This window comes from Carassius carassius, chromosome 30, assembly GCF_963082965.1.
Source record: "Carassius carassius chromosome 30, fCarCar2.1, whole genome shotgun sequence".
NCBI classification, from domain to species: domain Eukaryota; kingdom Metazoa; phylum Chordata; class Actinopteri; order Cypriniformes; family Cyprinidae; genus Carassius; species Carassius carassius.
The window spans coordinates 19,850,734-19,871,834 of NC_081784.1; the positions used below are offsets into that span (position 1 = coordinate 19,850,734).

General features: G+C 38.5%; 1 protein-coding gene across 2 annotated transcripts; it reads right to left on the reverse strand.

Moving 5' to 3' along the window:
• Nucleotides 1-716: 716 nt before the first annotated feature.
• Nucleotides 717-20,702, reverse strand: LOC132110840 (rab11 family-interacting protein 5-like). 2 transcript variants are annotated; one of them, XM_059517848.1, is made up of 5 exons: nucleotides 19,994-20,698; nucleotides 12,071-12,582; nucleotides 9,830-10,556; nucleotides 3,500-3,620; nucleotides 717-2,927 (listed from the first exon to the last, which is right to left on the reverse strand). In XM_059517848.1, exons 1-5 carry the CDS (start codon nucleotides 20,371-20,373, stop codon nucleotides 2,670-2,672), a joined length of 1,998 nt encoding a protein of 665 aa, XP_059373831.1. In that variant the 5' UTR covers nucleotides 20,374-20,698; the 3' UTR covers nucleotides 717-2,669. The 2 variants fall into 2 exon arrangements, with proteins under 2 accessions (XP_059373831.1, XP_059373832.1); XM_059517849.1 differs by lacking the exons at nucleotides 717-2,927; nucleotides 3,500-3,620 and adding an exon at nucleotides 8,899-9,348 and having other exon boundaries at nucleotides 19,994-20,702.
• Nucleotides 20,703-21,101: the final 399 nt, after the last annotated feature.

A 21,101-nucleotide genomic window follows, 5' to 3' on the forward strand; every position in this document is an offset into this window, starting at 1 on the left:
AAATCTACAGTATATCTTTTTTTTAATCATATTTGTTTGACTAATGGTGTGACTGGAAGCTAAACATGTCATCTAATTACTGAGGCAAATGTCATTTGGGTTTAGTTTTAACAACATTTAAACAATTACATTTAGTGCTCCATTTACTAATGTTGAAATAGTGGTTTAATTTTGATTAATTTTAATTCACATCAAATAAGGACAGTCAGAGATGCATCCCAAAGTGAAAACTTTATTTCATCAACAGAGAACTTTTCTTAGAAGAGATGCTTGAGAGCACACCAAAAGTCAATTGAACATCTTTCAGATGAGGCAATTTGATAAAAAGAAAACTTCACAACCTCCAGTGGACACTCATGTAACTACACCATGGACATCCAATCAAACAGCACCTCGGGGAAGCACTTCAAATATTTTGCACCAAAAACAAATGGTTCCTCTGAACAAACCCATAATGTTCGGTGCTTAAATGCTACTTGATGCATGAGGTTAATTTAAGGCATTCTCATCTTGACTGTGACAGGAATCCACTGAAAGTTACACCAAAGGAGGAAGAATTGAGCCTATTATAGTTTTAAGAATGAGGATTCAGGCATCAAGCTGTGTACCGATGCATTCCTACAACTTTGCAATTATTTAAAAAATATATTTAGGTTTTAAATGACCTTAAACGAAAACATTCCAGACCTCTAAAAATAAAATGAAATGTAGAGTAGTATAGTAAACACAAGTTTTTATTTGCAAGTTCCAGAGTTTGTACTACATACAAATGTAGCTTTGATTATCATCTTCACCATTAAAAGCATACAAATCTTCTTCTGCACACACATCTCATGACATTTCATGAAAACATTCAGCCAAGGGCACTTGAACACACCTTCTTACTAGACTGCAAGCTGTGTGTCTGTTGGTTAATATTTATGAACACTGCTGTTTAACACACTGGCAACCTAAGCAAACATTTCATATTACATTCCATCTGTTTAGACCTAGAAAAGTATGAATCTCTTAAATTCTGCAAAAGCCTGGCCTTCACATCTATTGCTTTCTATTACTACTGACCTTTAGAAATCTCAATGAACACAAACAGCATTTAAAGGACTGTACAGACCTTTAGACCACCCAAATGAAAAGGTGAGAAAAAAACCTTGCCACAAAGCAAAATATAATAAAAAAACATAAATAGATATTTGCATGATTAAAATGTAACATTCTTGAAAAACTGTAAACTTTTACGTTAAGCCTTAAAAAAAAAACATTCATTAATCCACCAACAAATGTCTAACAGACAAACCTTCAGTGCACACGAGTCCTTAAGTTCTTCTTCTCAGAAATATTATTGATAGATATTGAACTTTCTAGCAGGGACTAGCAGTGAAACAACATGAATTTCCTGTGTTTAAAAGATGATTAGTCTGTGCAGTGAACATTTGTGTTTGACTACGTGCACTTCCTAAGCTGTTGAGAAAGAACTGTTGTAAATGCCTCGTGTGAGGTTTAAAAGTGCTGCGGCCTACGCCTCTATTACACATCTACATATAGTGCTACAGTGTACACAGACAGTGGCAACACTGATAGTGGCGACATCTTAGAAAAACCAGAATTACATTACAGTAACATTAACAGAGCTGTTGTGGTATTGAGAATACTGTAACGTGGATTTAGAGCAAATCATTTCTGGCATTTGCTGTTTTCATGGCTCTTGTTCTCTGTTCAGATCCATTTGTTCATTTAGATTCCTAACAGTCTTGGGAAAGTTGAACTTGAAACACTCCTCCGCCATTACTTTTATAATATAATGTGCAATCTAATAAAAAGTGGTGATTTCAGCGAGAACAGAATGGAGAAAATACTGTATGATAAGGCAGCATCTGGCATTTTGTCAGAGTGGCATATATGCAATGAATACAGTATATATCCTATTCATTACACCTGAAAGCACTGGCAGCGATGTATGTGCATTGGCTCAAGCAAAGGAAGGGAGAGGAAGGACACTGACCTACAAACCGAAGCTAGAAGGTCAGTTGGTGTGAGCCTCTACCCTTAAGCTCTTAAGTAAAGTGCGGAAGACATGTAGGGAGGCACAAGCCGATTTGAAACTGCCTGATTTTGATCTCTTTCCTGTTTTCTACGACTAAAGCTCTCTCTCTCGTATACTTTCAAGTGATCTCAAAATCATTATTTTGTTCTCTGTTCCAGCAGCTGAGCATTACATGTTAAAACATAACAGAACAAACAAAAGATAAATCAATGTTTTTCTTCATGCATTAAAAACCATTCACACCATCACTAGAAGACTGGGATGTCACAGTCATGCCATCCTTTCGATTGACAGGTGGTTTTGGTACATAGCTAGACTGGCATGTGTCTTAGAGACATGTCTAGTGAATGAATATCAGCTGACACATGTCAAAATGGATCTTATCAGCTTTAAAGTTTAGCAGCAGAGTGCCGACCTTTAATTATCAATGCAAACCTGCAATGAATACGTACCCCAGTAGAGACCCAGGTATTTTTGGACACAATTAAGAACACCAAATCTATAACCTCTCCTCCAGACCCATCACATAGCGCCAGATAGCTCTCTACATTTATATGGTTGCTGTAGCGGTGCAGGGTTGTGACATCCATCCAGGATATGTGGAGGGATAGTGGAGGTGTTTGTTGTATCATTTCATCTTGGAGCGAACCTGCAGCAGAGTTGGGGTCTGCTCCATGATGCGTACAAGAAGTGTGTCGATGTAATCCTCTAGATCTCTGATCAGAACCTTCATCTTCTTAAGCTCAGTTTCGCGCTTCTCCAGCAGTGCCCCTCGCTTCTCGTACTCCTCCTGCTCCTGCCTGAGCTCAGTATCCCGCTGGATCAGCAAACTCACTAGTTCGCTGTGGTTCAGGTGATAGTACGAGCCTCCTCCTTCCACAAGTGGCTAAAACAAGAAAGACAAGAAAAGATTTTGAAGTCGATAAAAAATTCACTTCTGGTTTGTGATCATGTTAGTGAAATAATTATTGTGAGTAATACTAGTAGTAGTAACTGAATCAGTGGATGCACATTTAATTTGATTCATATTTAAACATGTTCATTTTAGCTAATTATTTTAGTAAGCTTTCATCTAAATGTTAAAGTGAAAATATCATATCTGAGCAAAATACATTTCTACAAAAATATCAGTTTTACAAGTGTATTAATAAGCACAACTGTTTTCAACATTGATAAGAAATGCACCAAATCAGCACATTAGAATGATATCTGAAGGATCATGTGACACTGAAGACTAGAGTAATTAAGCTGCAAATTACATTTTAAAATGTATTAAAATAGAAAACAGTTATTTAAAAACAATTACATAATTTCTTGTTTTTTTACTCCTGCATTAACAAATAAATGCAGCTTTGGAGAAATCTTATAAAATTATATATATATATATATAAAGCTGCTCCAAACTTTTGAACTATAGTGTAAATGTGGGAAAATTATATCTTTATACTCATGCAGTACCTTCTTGTCAGCATCCTGGCCTGTTCGTCCTGAGTGGATGGTAGATTTAAGCTTCTCTAGTACGGAGCGACCCTCCGACCTTTTCTCATCAGGAGGTGTCAATGGCTTCACTGGGTGTGGACTAAAAGACATGGGGAAGACTGTTAAAAACAATGACAGCTTAATATAATGAGTTACGGAATTAATTCACAGCATCACACCAATTAAGATGTTTTCATGAAAAATCCTTAGTTCTGAGAGAAAAGAGATCCCAAGAACATGATCAGTCACCATCCCATAACCCCATAGACCAAGTGCATTAAGGGTAAAAAAAAAAGAATATGAAAGAACCAACCAAGCCCCCAAAATCATAGAAACTAAAAATGTACTTAGGCAAGCTTCCTGTGGACTGAACAATGCACACTCACAGCTCACTAGGTTAACACCTGCTAATTGAAGCGAGGCTCCCCCATCTCTACTGTAGGATCCACCAGAGAGTGTGAGCCTATGTGTGACTGTCCATGGAGAAATCAAAAGACGTGCTGCTACCACAAACAAATTAACACAAGAGAGAAGATGTGGATGAAGAGGAAGAGTCCCCCTGCCAACCCGAGGAAGTGAAGCGCATTGATGGCTGCATATAATAAGACATCCCAAAAGACACCTTGCCCAACTTCAAAACACCATTTTCACAAGAAACATACCTCACACCACATATTTGCAAAAACAGGAACTCTATAGTTACTGAAACTGGCAAGATATCAATGGTAGATGCATGCAGAACCTCAGTTTATGATTCTGTAGAACACACGCCAATAAATGGTACTTTTTAATGGTATCTGTGCAATATATTTGAGCAAAATATAAATAATGGCCAAAATTTCCATGTTGGATCAGCACTATTTTCATAGAGTAGAAATTTTCAGTTTCAATAATTACAGATTTTACCTTTGAACATAACTGAAGACAATTACAAAGAGAATGAAAGTGACTGGTGAGCCCAAGGATTAAAAAAAAAGAAAAGATCTTCAGGTGTGCCAATCAGTGCAAGATCAGGACCTTAAAGAATCAACCCCGGTCTCTCATGACAACTACAGCAAAGCTAAATGAGACCTCACCTGCTCTGATGACCAGATGTCTGTGTTCTATCCTGGAGAAAAGGATTGTATGCTGTAGAATTCACAGGCTGCACAGCAGGAAGAGGAGCAGCAGATTCTGGACATGGCAATGACTCCACTGAGGTAGTGGGAATTGTGGGGAAGGGGAATAGCTGGGGCAGCACATTAGTGTCTACTGCTACATCTGGTGTTGAGGAAGCTACAGGTGAAAGGTCGAACAAAGATGTTGTAAAGTTAAGATTATGATCATGCCTTGAAGCCATTGTTGACTGGTCAAAGGGAAAAGGGACTGATGGCTGGGGTAAAGGGGGCCAGTGCACTGGAAATGAGACCAGTGTCACAGAATGTTGAACATCTGGAGTTGTCCACAAATCAGTATTTAAATCTAGAATCTCTGCTGGTTTAGGATTTGGTTCCAGTTCATTGTGAGTTTCTGCAGATTCAGGGTTTGCAACAGGACCTTTGCTAGTACGAAGAAGGTGTGTTTCAGTTGGCTTGGGTAGAAAGATTTTTTTCAGGTCAAAATCAGTTATGACAAAGTCCTGAGTGATACTGGAGGTTTGTCCTGATGAACAATTAGAATTGGTCAACTGGACTAAATGCAAGTTGTCCTCTGATACATTCCCAAAACATTCTAAATTAATGGATCCATCATTTGGGCAGGTTTTACACTCATGTACCAGACATGTGTTTGTAGCTAATAGCGTAAGCGGGGCCTTAAGTTCTGCTATAATTTCTGAGGCAACAATTGGCGACATATCTGTGGGAAAGTCACATTTCTCACCAATTTCCCCTGAAGGGTTGCACTGTAGCATTGCTTCATCAAAATCTGACTTTATCATGTTCTCAGATGAAGTATTGTGTAAAGAGGCTAGTTTTGGTGTAAATCTGTGAGTTTCTGGAAGGAGGTCCAATAGGCAATTATTTGGTAGAACATCCAGAGGAAATTGTTGTTTTGGCAAGGCTTCTGGAGAAGAAATAATGTTTTGTGCTATGACCTGATCTTGCCTACAACCCATTTCTGGTACACCTTTTACAGATGTGTCATCTTGTGACACAACATTAGGAATATGGTTTGGCAAGGATTCAAATTCTGAAGTGTCTTCCTCAGACAGATCATGTCTTGGTTTCACTTCCTTTGTGAGCTCTAAACTAGGGGAAACTTGGAAATCCTGTTGAGATACACAAGTAAGATACTGGTCTGAGTCTGCACTCATGTACAGGCTGTAAAGAAGCACTCTATCAGGTGAGAGCACTGAGTTTGGATCTGATGTATCCACCCCTGTCCCTGTTGTAATTCCAGTGGTGGGATGGAGATCTCCTACAGGAACTGCCGGTCTATTACAATGTGCTATTTCTTCCTCAATTAGGTTCTCAGGAACAAAGTCTCCAATTTCAGGACAGACAGCTTTACTACTGACAACCTCTAAGAGATAATTTCCTGATTCATTTTGAAGCATGGCGTCCATAACTGCATCCCTTTTCCCTTCGTTCTTCACTGGCAGAGCAATTGATACTAGGGAACTCTGCTCTGAATGAACATGGAATACTGAAGGCTCAGTGGCTTCAACTAGGTACTTTCCACTTACCGCCACATTTTGAATGAGTGAGGCATTCGATCTCCAGAATTCTTCATTGGAATGAATTATATTACTTTGAATGATGTAGGCCTGTGGAGATAGATGGTGCTCAATAGACTGGTGGTCTTGGTCTCCACCTAAGGAATCAAATGTCAAAGTTGACTGTTCCACAGTGTCTCTACAGAGTTGCATAGGATCCTCATGGACGGTCACATACTCAAAATCTTTAGCTAACTCTACCATTTCAGGCCTCTCTGATGTTTCAGACACCCTCTTTGAAAATTCAAAGGAGATACTAGGAGGAAGGTCAACAGTGTCTGCTTCTGATACTGTTGGCTGTGTGACATATGATTTGGCATTATGTTTGTCCTTTGGGCGGCCTTCAAGAGTTGTGTCTTCAGCACTGTCTTCGTTATTGGAGTGGGGTGACAGTGCAGGATAAGGGCATGCAAGTGTACTCAGTTCAGAAAACTCTAAACTGGAATTTTCGGGTAAGGAGTTTTCAGATGAATCGAGATCAAATTCTGGGATGCCATGCGCCCCATGAGCAGTGAGGTCAGGCTTGTTAGATTTAGAGAAAATATAATTAACATCTCTTCCTGAAACTTGAGGTGTGTTAGCAGCAGATTCCTTAGATGTCTCTACAGTACGTGCTGAAGCAGTTTGTCTAAAATCAATTGGGTAATTTGTATCCGACACCATTAAGCCACCCAAAGCACCTGAGAGCTCTTGATTATTTGTTTTTAGAAGGAGAGCAGGGGGTTTAACCAAATTTGTTGTTTCATTCACCTCCTCTGACTTCAATCTGTCCTTAGCTAAATGTTCAAAGTCATCTTTTTCTGTCAGCCTCTTGAAGTGAGTAATTAAAGGATCAAATGGGATATCCTTTTGGGAAGGTCCTTTTTCATTTCCAGTCCTTAGCAAATGTAGGGTGGCAGTACCGACACACTGCAAGTGGGTTGAGCTAAAGAGAGAAGGCACATCAGGAGTTAAAGGAGCAGCAGAATGAAGCTCCTGAAAGAAAGAATTCTGCTGTGTGTGTGGGAGGTATGGATTGTCAAAAAGGGGTGGGGGAGAAGTGAAGGGATTAGCGTTCTTCGTCAGCAATACTCTGTGAAGGGTCATTAAAGGTCAAGGGTACAATGGGACAGATTGTACTGGCACTTGAGTCTGACTGAGGAGACATTAGCGGGCTGTGAAAGGAAGGTATATAAAGTGTACACCATTAGTGACTGTGACCTCCATTAAACCCTTAATAACGGCAAGAAACACTGATGGCCAAGAGCAATGACCAATGACCTTCACCATCCAAAATAAAAAATCTTTCAGACAAGAGTGACTGATGTCCCACAGCAGTGCATGTGTACTAATTGTGCACAATTATATTTTAAACAAAACATAATAAATAAATTAAAACCAAGCAAAACTCTAAATAGAGGTAATTTAGCCAACATGTTAAATAACGGTGTTAAAAATGTGCTGTTTTGCTCGAAATACTATACTGTCATATTTAGCATTGTTCACACTCTGGATAGTGTATATATATCTATATGTGTGTGTGAGATATTATATGATGAAATTATCAGAATAAAATCAGAGCACACGAGGTCAGGTAGATTCCCACAGTACAATGGCAAACATCTAAATATGCACATGAATATAGGTCACATGATGATACCTAAATATACTTCAGTTCGATACATTTTGTGTACTGTATCAAAGAAAAAACATGCAGTAGTGCCTTGTAATGTGACAGTCAGTTTGATGCAAGACAACAGAACACAGTCTCTGGCTAGACTTGCTCTACCTTGAAACTCACAGAAACAGCATAACAATCACCCAACTATATCAGAGGGAGAGGTGAGAGGCAGAAAAAAGAAAGACCGAGCAAACAAGTCTTTTACAGACTGACATCTATGTGCATATAGTTAAGATCATACACAAACTAAATCACTTTTCGCTTCAAGGAAGTAAACAAAAGAGAGCATGTGATTGGTTGGGGTATTTTACATGTTCCAGTAGCGGAACTTCAATGAAAATTCTATGAAATCATTTGAACTGTATGTCGCAGAGTTAATAAAAACATGCAAGAAGCCAGTTGCTTAGGAAAAGATTAACAATAGTTGTGAACTAAACTTTATTTTAAATGGTGACTGAAAAAAAAAACCAAATAAAAAACTTTTATTTTGATAATGTTTTTATGTTAGTTCAAAGTTTAATCTGTATCCTTTTAACAGGTCATTAATCCTAAAGATTTTGCCTGTTATGGTACATTTCATGGGTAAATAATAACACATTTATCTTCTTCCCATCAGAATTTCGAGGGACTGTTTTCAAATGATTGAATCAAGAAATAGCACTTCTATTTGCAGAATTTGTGCTTTTTGCGGTGTAATCCCACCAAAAAAAAAAAAAAACATAGTCTAAGTATTTAATTTTGATCTTAAAATTATCAAGAAGCAAATTCCAAAAGGCATTTTTGCATCTTTGACAGACTTAAATATGGTGCTTTTTGTAGGGTCATTCCAAACCAATATAAGCAAGATCCCTTTCAAAATGCCCTTAGCGAAGTATGCACAAGACGGTCACTTCAATAAAGGATTTTTACAGTTTATGACAACACGACCCTAGTAGGGTAATTTCTTCTTACCATTTTAAATTTTGAGGTCTTACTTGGAATGTCAAAACCCATGACACAAAAGAACAATACTGGAAACAAAAGTTGTATTCGCCTGTTTTTTAATTAATAGGTTTTAAAATAAAGTGTCAGTGATATCTTCGCACATGTACCAAATGTGCAGATATGAGCTGTAATGCTGCTCTCTTCTGAGTAATCTCACTTCAAGTGCCCTACAGAGTGAGTACAACATTAATGATGCTCACTGTGGAATTTGCTCCAAGACATCAGCAGGAAACCTCAACATGAGATTAATTTGATTTGCCTGGAATTCACAGATCTTAATTAGCTAATATTGCTTTCTTTTTCCCCTCTAGTTTGTGTTTTTGCTGAAAAACTGAAGATGTGACATAATTGCAAGCTCTCCCAATTAAGGCAGTGATTTCATGAATTTGCTAAATCCTAGAGGGTCTTGTATCTGATTAAGATTGATCGTATCTGTTGATGCAGCATGAAGTGGTGTTTCCCTGCTTTACAAAAACCCAAACCAAAGCTCTGAAGGAAAAAAATTAAATAAATAGATCCGAGTTTGATCTACCATCACCCATGAAAAGAGAAAATATTTACCAAACAAAGTACAGCATACACACCTACAACAGAAACAATCATGTAGTTATACTGGTTTAGGTCAATAACAGGAGTGACTCCTCCCATTCATAGCGAACACAAACACTCCCACACATATTCAGATCCATCTGTCTGCATTGCAAAAATAGCATTTGCTGAATAAAAATCAAATCTTGGTATTGAGGGGGAACAAGTGTGAAAGAGGGAGGAAGAGAGAGAAAGAGAAACAACTCAAGAGTTCAAGTTTCCAGGCATCGCCTCCCTCTGCAATGCAGATGCTGAAACTAGATCTCTGGCTGCATGTCATAATGTCCACCCTTACTGAACCACAAATACAAACACACACACACACACACACTAATGCTTTTATTTAGTATTTCTGTCATAAATATGGCAAATATAATTTTACCTGGGTTTACTGTGTGAGTCCTTGGAGCTGAACCATCCTTTATGTTTGACTTCTACATGGGGTTGAGCATGTTCTGCTTCCCCTTTGCCTGCGATTGGTCCTTTCCCAGCCGAATCACCTTTCCCATGTGAGAACAGGCCCTTCCTTTTCTTGCTCTGAGTCTCTCCAGCAGGTATCACTGTTTCAATCTCCACCTCATCTGTGACTCTTCCAGCTTGCTCTAATGCTGCTACAATGGCGGCTTTTTCTTCCTCTCCAGGTTTATCAAAGGACCAGCGACGGCCATCCACAGGGCCGCCGCTCTGCTTGTCTTCCCCACGGCGAGAGAGGTTCTGCAGGGAGAGGGAGAGAGAGGAGCCCTTCTGAAGCACCCCGAGGGCTGGGAGCAGGGGCTCGGGCCTTGGCTTGGACTTGGTTAGCTGTGTCTCTTGGGATATCGGTTGAGTTGCATCGGTTTTCTGAGGCTTAGCTGGAAGCATGGCTGCCTGTGGTTGACCTGACTTTTGAGTTATTGGTTTGGCTGTCTCTGGCTGTGGTTGCTGTAATACGAGTGATGGTGGGTGGTGAGTGAGAGGAGATGTTTCCACCGGATTCCCATTCACACACACCGAAGGAAGCAGAATAGTGGTGTCGTACTCTGATGTCAGAGAATGAGGCACTGGTAAGCTGATGTCGTACATCACATGTCTGACGGGAGAAACCTGTGGTGAGGGAGCCACTGTGTGTTCTGAAAGAGAAAGAGCCTTATTGGTTTCTTAAATTTGTGATGTAATAAAAAGAAAGAACAGGTATTTTCTTCCATATTTTGACATTTATCCGAGTGAAACAAATGATCGTAAAAGAAAAAATGTAGTGTGGGGATTTAATTCTGTGCATCAGTTGTTGATTGGATGGAGGCAGATCTGAATTTGAACTTGTAAGAATGGGCGGAGTTTAAGCAGACTAAATGACTGGAGAGTCCAGAATATGTCACCAGAGAGAAGTATGCAGTTTCACAGAAAGGTTGAGTTATAACATTTTGATAAAAAATTATTAAGCAAAAACAGTAATAAACAAAAAATAATAATCAAATCTGAAAGGTGAATTCTCTAGGTTCAATGCAATTTAAGCTCAGTTAGCGGCACTTGAGACATAATATTGAATCTTCACGGTATAACCTTGATTTTATTTTTTGAAGAAAATCAGCTGGTTTTTTTTATTTGTTTCTTTAACTTTAAATCATGTTAATGTGTTCTAACAAACCCCCAAAACAAACTGAATAAACATATTATGGGCACTTTAATATGTGTATCGTTTGAGCTGTAAAACTGTTTATAGTGTTTTAGGATTTACAACATTACGTTGTCATGACATACGTGATAAAAAAATTTGCATGTTAATGATTTAACAAGTTTTTAATGGCTCAACTTCTAAAACAAAGTATTTGAATATTTATAGATTGACCCCATTCAATTGTAAAAACCTCACTGACTGCGTTTACATGCAGCCAATAACCCGTTCAAAACCGGGATATTAGCAATAACCCGGTCGCGCACGGCCATGTAAACACCGGCAAAAACCCGGATATGCTCATATCCCGGTTTTTAAAAACCGGGATATTATACCTGGGGTACCCCTTTTCTAACCCGAATATTTGGTCTTGTAAACGCGTTTCGGCATATCCCCATCAAAATGTGTGTTCTGCGCATGTTCTATTCGCAAGGAATCTTGGTCTTTTGAGTAGAGACGGCGCATAAAATAACCCCGCGTGCAGTATAGAGGCACAGTAGTGTCAAGTGCTAATGGTGGATCAGTACCAGCGCCAAAGCGCAAACAAAGACTATCGCTATCTGCCCCAAACTATTCATTATCCGCCTGCTGCTGCTGCTGTTGTTGTTGTCGTCTTTGGATACAGGAAGAAGAATCGGAAATGACGCATATTGCGTCTTGTTGTCCGTACGTCCAGACGCTAACCGTGCGTCGCCGTTTACATCGGGATTGGCGACTGATTACACATTCCATGTATACAGGAGTAACTCTATCTGCTCACGCATGTAAACGGGTTATCCCGAATGTTTCAGAAACCCGAATAGTGACCTTAACCCGACCATAACCCGAATTTTAACTGCATGTAAACGTAGTCACTGTAAACCAGATTTGAGTTTTTTTGTTTGTTTGAAAGAAAAGCAGTGGAAATTGATTTTTATGTTTAACTTGTACTGAAACAAGAACACAAAAAAAAACAAATGCTGTTGTGCATACCAGGACTGTTGTCTGCAGTCAGGTTGCTGCTGTTACTCGGAGAGTTGGACAGATCTGAGACCACCACGCTGATACCTGCCGTCGGGCTGAGGCTGCCGCCCCGCGATGAAGACTCGCTGCTCTCGGAGCCCAGTGACGTGCTTGAACGCGTGTCTGAAGACTTCCTCAACTTCCCACGCAGGAAAAAACTTCTCATCTTACTCCTGCGGACCTCCCCGCCTTCATCATCCTCGTACTCTTCCTCACCGCCCCCATCGCTCGGCAGCCGCCCTCGCATGCGTGCCAGTGCTCCGTATCCTCCAGGGACAATAGCAGAAGAGGACTCTTCTTCATTACGGCTCTTCTTAGCTTTCATGCGTTCTCTGAGCTTGTCAAAAGCAGAACGAGGTTTGTCCTTAATGGAAAGGTCATACATGCTGGCCGTCAGGTTGTGCCGAGTGAACTGTACGGTCAGCTGAAGCTCCCCTCGTTCTTTCTCCTTTTTGCCGGTTTTAGAATGCAGCCTGTACCACCTATGAACAATAACGAGCAAAGAAAACAAAAAAAAAACATCATATGGCTTAGTTCAAAGGAGAGCCTCACAGTATCTACAACAAATTTATATTAATATTGGCTCCATTTTATAATTCATTTTTGTAGCAATGCACAAATGCAGATATTAGAATAGTTTTATTTATTAATTATATTGGTTTTATATTTTATTTATATATATATATATATATCTTTTTTTTTTTCAGACTATAAGTCGCATCAGTCCAAAAATACGTCACGACGAGTAAAAAATACATAAGTCGGACTGGACTATAAGTCACATTTATTAAGAACCAAGAACCAAGAGAAAACATTACAATTTTTCAATGTTTTGGCGAATGGCCATCTAACGAACTGATATCCTCCCACCTCCCCCGATGCCATCGTCAATCGTGATGTTTCACTGTAGTCTGTAGACACCGTCTGATGCCAGTTTGGTAGACATCGCCCAACCCTAAGTCAGTCTACTGAAGACTAAAGAGTAGATTTATTGATCTGACGCTGCTAGGGTTTGCCAAGTCCCTTCTCCTCTGCATTCACATCCACACATACAGTTCTCATTTTTTAACAAGTGAAAATACACAAACTTAGATCACAATGCAAATGGGCTTACGGCTAAGTTAAATGGAGGATTTCCTGATACTCAGGGGTTTTTATTATTATTTTATGTAAACACAAACAAATTCACACACAAACTCACACATGCTGACAAAAGCAGAGCTTTGACAAGAAGGTCAGCTTTCTTCCATCAGCATTATTGCTTTTCTAGGCACTTCACCTGACACACACACACACTAGTAATACAATTTTCATATCATTAGAAACTTGGCTGTTTAAACAGCCCTGTCAACACATTAAAAGAAAACAATTAACCAATTAACAGATGAACAGGCGGATCCACCCACACATGAATGTCCATTAATTATTCACATTTACTAATAAATACATTTGGCATTATTCCCGTGCTCTGTGTTGCTGGTAGCATCACATTCAAGTGACAATGGGATGTGTTTTGCATATATATTTTATATATGTCGTGTTGCAATTAGTAATGGCATTGGTAATACATGAACGTCTAACATAAATATAGTTCTTCCTGTTCAAGTTAAACACAGAGCAAAGCCACTTCATCTAAAAATGAACGCCCTTGGTGATCATAGATGTGCAAGTATAATTAAGTACCTTCACTCCTTATTTTTTCAATGCCATACATTTTCTCTCTCCTGCATAGTTCCATTGACCATCCACTAATTTATTTGCAACAGATGAATACTATTATGCCCACACTTAAAATATGCTAGCCGGACAATCTAAAGGTGCAAGAATCTTAATGATCAGCATGATCAAAACTTCGATGTACAAACTGTTGTACATAATCTACTACATGCCTTCTGTCATCTGACTGATAGTTTATGCATTTTAGCAAGTAAAAGACCTTTTAATATAATTCTATATAATAATTATTTCTTTTTGCTGTGATATCTTTAATGGTTTAAATAATATAACATTTACTGGACTGAAGGAACTTGACTATTCATTTCCGTATTTTCTTTTTTTTTAAATCATGTTAAAATGTGAGTCTCAAATATACAACATATATCTCAGTCTTTTAAGGGATGTTTATTTGTTCATCTCGCAATCATCACAGCATTGCATTATATGTTTTGCCTCCCACAATAAAACTTGATAAAACTAAGCATCTTAATATTTTTTGTAATCGCGATTAATCACATCCCCTCCAAAAAAAAGATTGTGATGTACTGATTTACATCAAATGTTTCACGATTTCATCTTTATTTTTGGTAATAAATATCAGCAACTGCACAAAATTTAGATTTTTCCCAGTTTCTGTCTCTAAATAAACCTGAGGTGTTTTTTCATCATTAAGCTCCATATTCCCACTATATCACTATAGGAGTCATAAAAGCCAGATGTATCAAATATTATACTAAAAACAAAGGAAACAATTGGCTAATGTTCAATGAACTCAAACTTTTAGTGATGTGTACAATGGTGAGCCCGAACAATGTCTGCTCCACTAAGAAAAACCTAAGAGCAACAAGAACCTAGTAAGTAAAAATTAGTAACTGAATATTTACTCAAAGAGTTGTGTGTGAAGATCTTAACGTGATGGTTGAAGCACAAACTGAGACTTTCTGTGTCTTTGAACAACTAAAGATGCTAAAGCAATTCGTCATCAAGTCAAATGTTTCCTTTTCGTTTCACGGTTTGTTTTCTTTGTAGCATCTTTTATGATAACCACACCAAACCATTTAGCCCAAAACACCCACTAGTTCCAGTATGAATCTAAATAACCCCGATTCAGCACTGCAATCATTTCATCTCTGTGTGAGGTGAGCAGCAGACTCCTGACTCCCTCGGCCAGGTATAGAAAAATCTGACGGTTTTCCATCTGACTAAATGCTTTAATCATGAAGTGCTGAGTCAAGAGCAATCTAGTCTTACTATGGTAATATACCAACCCACACACTAACTATATGATTCATCATTCTACCCAATTCACCCCACCTACACAAACTAGGGGATATACCAACACGATCTGGAAATCACCAGGTACCAAGAAGTGAGTAACACAAGCAACATCTTCAGCAAATATTAAACCCTCAGAGTCAATCTTCAGTGTATTTAGTAAATTTAGAGTAGAGGTCTGCTATAACTGAGATTGACAAAACTCTTTTTAGCCAGGCTAAAGAGTTTTTTCATGTACAACTTTGAGTTTATGTCAAATGGAGATTATACTTAATAAAAAGCATGAAATAATAAATATTTAGCTTAAAAAAAGATTACCACACATTTACACGTGCACAGCATCTTTGAGTCAAAGCCTGTGAAAATGCACATCAGGGACCAGCAACTGTAACTTTTTTTAAATTTATTATTATAATTATTTATTTATTTTTTCAAGGTAGCATATATATATTACAATAAACAATTTTACAAGAAAGTGAAACTAACAACTACTACCCCTCTAACCCTCATCCAGCCCACAGCACATCAGGAATCCAAAAATAGTACAAAACAGGTAAGTAAATAAAACCGCAACAAAAATATTTTAAATATTTTAAGAGCCCAAGATCTCCCTGACTGAACACATACAGTTCTTCCACATAGACAGAGTGACCGGTTTAGTATTACAGGTCCGTGCTGTTGACAATTCCAGATATAATATCTGCAGTAAGGATTCAAGGAATGTAACCAATGTTTGATGGAAAGGTCATGAGGAGGTTTCCATCATTGAATTTAATGTTTCACCAAACAAAGGAACAGTCTCTTATTTTTAAAAAGCAGATATTTTTCCAAAAGATAGAACATGGTCATCTGAACTGACTCCCTTTAATAGAAACATTGAATGGGAAACAGTGTGGGATAATACATTTCATGCATCCATAAATCCTAATCATCAATTCATCCATTTCAAAATTATTCACAGGGCATATTTAACCACGTACATAAGACATGTTATGAGTTGATCACCACACCCTTATTGTTATTTTTGTGGGCCAGGTTGCCTGGATGGGCACATTAATGCATATGCTTTGGGATTGTCCAGATGTGCAAGATTTTGGGCTTGATGTTCTGTACAAGGTCACCGGGACTTGTTTTCCTAAAAATCCTGTTCTGTTACTGTTGAATGATAACTCTCAATTTTCTTTAAAAGAAAAAGAATGGAAATTTTGGTTAGCTGCCTCGACCGCTGCAAAGAAACTTTTAACATACTGTAACTCTAAATATACACTACATATTTACAGAAGTGTCTGACCAGGAGTATTGGTTGGGATAAAATAGCTGCATCAATAAGCTCATTTAAACTGACTAACTTTGGTCCTTTAGACATTTATGACCATGTGGATTTTTACACTTGTTAACATTTTACTATATATATTTTTTTTTTGTCAGCTCTAGAATACGAACCCAACTTAAACAACTTGCATCTGTGTTGTGTCTGTCAATAACATCAACCATAATAATATATTTTTTTTTTTTGTATGCGTGTATGTCACTATTTACTTATTTATACTAATTTATTTCAAACAATTTACTATTATTATATGAAAAAATACCTATTATGTTATAGGGCTGGGCGATATATCGAATATTAGCGATAATATCGGAATAATTTTGACAACGATGTAAAATTTGAAAATATTGTGAAATCGAAATTTCAAATTCAAGCATACTTTCCCAAAATAACAAGGCAAACGTCCAAAAACTTTACTACGTGAACTCTCATGTGTGCGGTTGCCAGATATCAAGAGTTTAAAACCCGCAAATCTGAGCTTCGCTGTTACATAGATACATTGTTTTACTTATTTTAAGCAATCTGGCAACCATGCGCACACAAACGCTAGATGATCTGAAAAACAAACAAGCTGGAGTTTAGCAATTTAAATGAAAGCATCATTCAGCCGCTCTGTGTTGTCATAAGATCTCAACTGTGTTGTTTGCTTGTATATATATATTTGTTTCTTTTAATTGTGACAATATTGGCTCACATTTAACAAAAACCTAAGGTTTAGGTGCACGCCTAAACTGTGAATAAAAGAAATAATCATACTACTTGATTTACATTTAAAAAAAAAACATTAAAGCATGGTTTGTTTCATTTGTATCTTTTTATTCTATTGTATTTGTCATTTGCTTTTTTATTACTGACAGTTTAATTATTTTCAATAATTTTGAGGACTTTTTGTTTGTTTTTAATTTCACTGGTCTCTACAATGTAGATGTCATAGCAACCTTATTTACAGGAAATACATATTTGATATGTATCACTATCTTTAAATAAAATCACTCATATAAAGTTTTGGTCATATGGCCCCCTCATAATCGTGTTAAATAATCGTGATTACAATATTGACCAAAATAATCGTGATTATGACTTGTGCCATAATCGTGCAGCCCTAATTTGAAGGAAGCTATTGGATCATTAAGGGTAAACGTCATATTATGAGATTATGCATTACTTTACAGAGAGCTTAATTATTACAAGCTATTTGTTCTGCCTTGAAGGTGCACTAAGCAATACTTGAAAAACGCGTTTGACCACAGTGTGGTCAAATCAGCAGTAAGGGGCATGTCCAGTGATGGTAGGGAGAAGAGAGGGCTCAGTGAGTGCACTGGAAGGATATTAGCAGATCGACTATAGATAGCAAGAGATGTCAGACAAAAAAAAAGGAACATTTTGGAGGAACAAAGCAATAAAAAGAAGGGTTGTGTTCAGGCAAGAGGTAGGACCCACATACATTTTGGAGCAGCTTTCCAGCAATGGAGAGAACTGAAGGAGCCAGAAGGTCTGGAATCAGATGCAGAGGTTGCTTTTAGGGCTGGGCGATATCTAAAGATATGATCATGCACATCTAGTCAATAAATCTGGTTCTGTGATTACCGCTAAATCGCCATCACCTGCTTTCAAATGGAGCGGCATTTAATAGACAGAGCCGTAGATCACTGACAAGCTACGCAATATCGCGTTCATTATCGAATACTTGTCGAAGGCAATAATGAACACGATATTGCGTAGCTTGTCAGTGAAGGCTCCCAATACAGTGCACGGTTACAAAATAATTGTAATTGTCTCACATTACCTATAGTCTTGACCCTGTCAGAGTATCACTTGTCTCATAAAAAAAGAGACTTCCTCACATAAGTTAAACACATCAATTCCAGTTATGTCTCTACAGAAGTGATACCCAAAGAGCTATAGAGAGCATCACTGAAGGTCCTCTATATAATACAAATAAATTATTTCTTATTTGCTTGCCTGTTACAGGAAGTGGGGCGTGAACTGCAAATAAACCTCTCACAGCTATAGTGTTAGATTCTAGATATAGAGCCTCACTCACCCACAGCTACTCAGGAAAATATATTTCCTCAGAATCAGACCCATAAATATATGCACAAACACTCTACACACAGGTTAAAGACATCTTGAAACACTTTCCTTTGCATGCTACAGAAAAACAAAGTGTTTTCTTTTGTCTCAGTCTGGATGAGAAATGTGTAAGTCATGCTCCACTGGTCTGATCAAATGTCTATTTTGAGTTATTCTTAGCTTCTGGTTTCTGTTATCTAGCACCACAGCTGCTTCTTGTATCACTCAAAAACTATTGGTTACTTTTGGAGAACAATATCTTAATACTCATATAATGAGCAGGTGAAAAATAACATGGACATAATTTTTATTCAAAACCAAAAAAAAAGGTTCTCTGTTAACAGTTTATTTATTTAGGCCATTTTTAAAAGCACATTTTTGCATTCAATATTTAATTTAAATATTTGGCAAATGAACTTTCAGTATAAAAACAGATTTTTTCAAATAGTTTGTAATGCAACAGAGTTGCACATCACATGCAGGTCATGTCAACTGGCAAACTATTGTTGGTGCAGTGGTAATGCAATTAAACAGTGTGGTACTTTTATTTTATTAGTAAACTTCTATCTTAACCATCTTTGAGTTACTAAGATTATAGTATAACCTAAAGAAGAGGTTCTTTGAACAACCTGTTTGTATATTTGTAATGGACCTTAATTGATGGACCTATGAAGTCAAGCTCATCTCATGAGAAAACCTAGCAATTTCGTATTTTAAAACATAAATTTTAGAAAAAAGCTAGCATGAAGATCCACCATCTAAACATGATCATCACTGGAGTGTAAGCAGATTGTACAAAAACCGTATGAACGAGATGGTACAAATTCATTCAAATTGGCCAAAATGTAAAATAGCTATGAACTGCCAAAAGACTGTGTTGGTGAAGAACAGAGAAAAATACATTTAAAGAGAAAACACATGACCCTAAGCGGAATGCCTTGCTTGTGCCTTAGTCTTACATAATCAGAAAGTTGACAGAGCAAAGCTAAACGGCTCATACAAATAAACAATGTCAAATCCAATACTTTGTATGCAATTTTAGCAACCTGAATCAGACAGATGTAAAACACAGGCCATCTACACAAGTGTTACTCATCACTAATACTGGAGGCCCCCCAACACTACACATTTTGGATGTCTCCCAGATGGGACACACCCATTTGAGATCATGGAGCCTCTACTAATACATTGAAGAGTTGAATCAGGCTTGTTTGATGAGAAAGATGCGACCCATTAAGAGGCTTGAGGAACAGATATGGGAAGCAGCACAAAAAAATGCCCCTACTTTCCTCTGTCAACATACAGGCCCGTTTAAGAGGGCGTGACTGCAGAGGAACACATTGCAGCACTCTTGAGTGAGACATATCCGACTGGGCTAATTGCACAATTTTCATTCTCATTCCTTTAACCAAAGTAAAAGCCGCAACTGCGGCTTCAGACTGACACTGATAATAATGACAACGAATACATAACAAACAGTAGGTTACACGCAAACTTACTCATTTTTCATGCATTTCCGCTGCTGAAAAGCTTCGTCCAGAGGTATAACAGCCTGGCCCAGAAACACATCCAGTCCTATGAGAGCTCTGTGCATAACGGTGAGAGTCAGGTCGCCACTACCGGGTGGGTACGCGTCTCGCCCTCCCTCCTCCAGGATCCCCGGCTGCAGCTCGAACGCGCATTCCTCGCCCCATTCCGGGTCCGTGGTCTTCTCCATCAAGCACGTGGAATATTTCTCTTTGCCCAGCTGGATGATGGTGTAAACGTCGCTGGTACCGTGTTTTCCCTTCGCGCGCAGCCCTCGGGCCCGTAGCACAGTTACCTGCACGTGCGTTGGCAGCCATCGACGATCCTCTTCACTCTTCTTCACCAAGGACATGGTCACCGGTGCACCGCACACGGACACATAGACCGTGGGGCAGCTGGGAACGGCTGTTCTCCCCGTCTAGCGTCGCTTGTTAACCGCCAGCCTATCGTCGTGGTCCACAGCAAAACATTTTTTAGGATTCAGCGCGCGTGACACGTCGAGCCGCACAGATGAAGTGTCTGGTCTGTGTGCGCACGCCGGCGTGGGTCGTTTCTCCGGGTTCTCCTCGGGTTCCTCTCTGCGGTGTTTTAGAGCCACCCTGCAGACCGGTCCGCCGACGTCACTGCTTTCTGCTCTCCGCAGGACAAGGAAGTGACTAGAAGCGGTACCCGGACTACAGCATACTGCATTCGTGATGCTGTAAAATACATGTTATACTGTGCATTTAGAAAAGCCTTATATTAAATAAACGTCGTTCGTTGTCGGACCGCTTATTATAAATGCTAAAATGATACCTCAGTCGAGCTACCCTGCGAAGGAATCTGAATACTGCCTTATGATGACATAATATTGCAGACAGGGTGATGTGCGGACTTTAAACGGGGAAGCTCCGAGTTCAGAGCTGGTTGTCCTCAGAAACTCACCAACTTATCCATTTTAGCTCACATTGAAAAACATTACAAATTCATGAATTTTTAATAGGGTGCAAAAGGTCTTTGTCCGTCTTTAAGGGGAAAGTGTTCCCTGTGTAATGCTAGATGTTAATTCGTGTTAAAATAAGAGGATAAAACATTGAATAC

What these genes read in the sequence shown, in the direction of transcription:
- LOC132110840 (XM_059517848.1), bottom strand. Translation starts at nt 20,373, where the DNA reads ATGTCCTTGGTGAAGAAGAGTGAAGAGGATCGTCGATGGCTGCCAACG. An exon ending in CGGAAATGCATGAAAAATGA is followed by an intron (nt 12,583 to 19,993) that starts GTAAGTTTGCGT and finishes TATTGTTCATAG; the next exon opens with GTGGTACAGGCTGCATTCTA. An exon ending in GACTGCAGACAACAGTCCTG is followed by an intron (nt 10,557 to 12,070) that starts GTATGCACAACA and finishes TTTCTCTTTCAG; the next exon opens with AACACACAGTGGCTCCCTCA.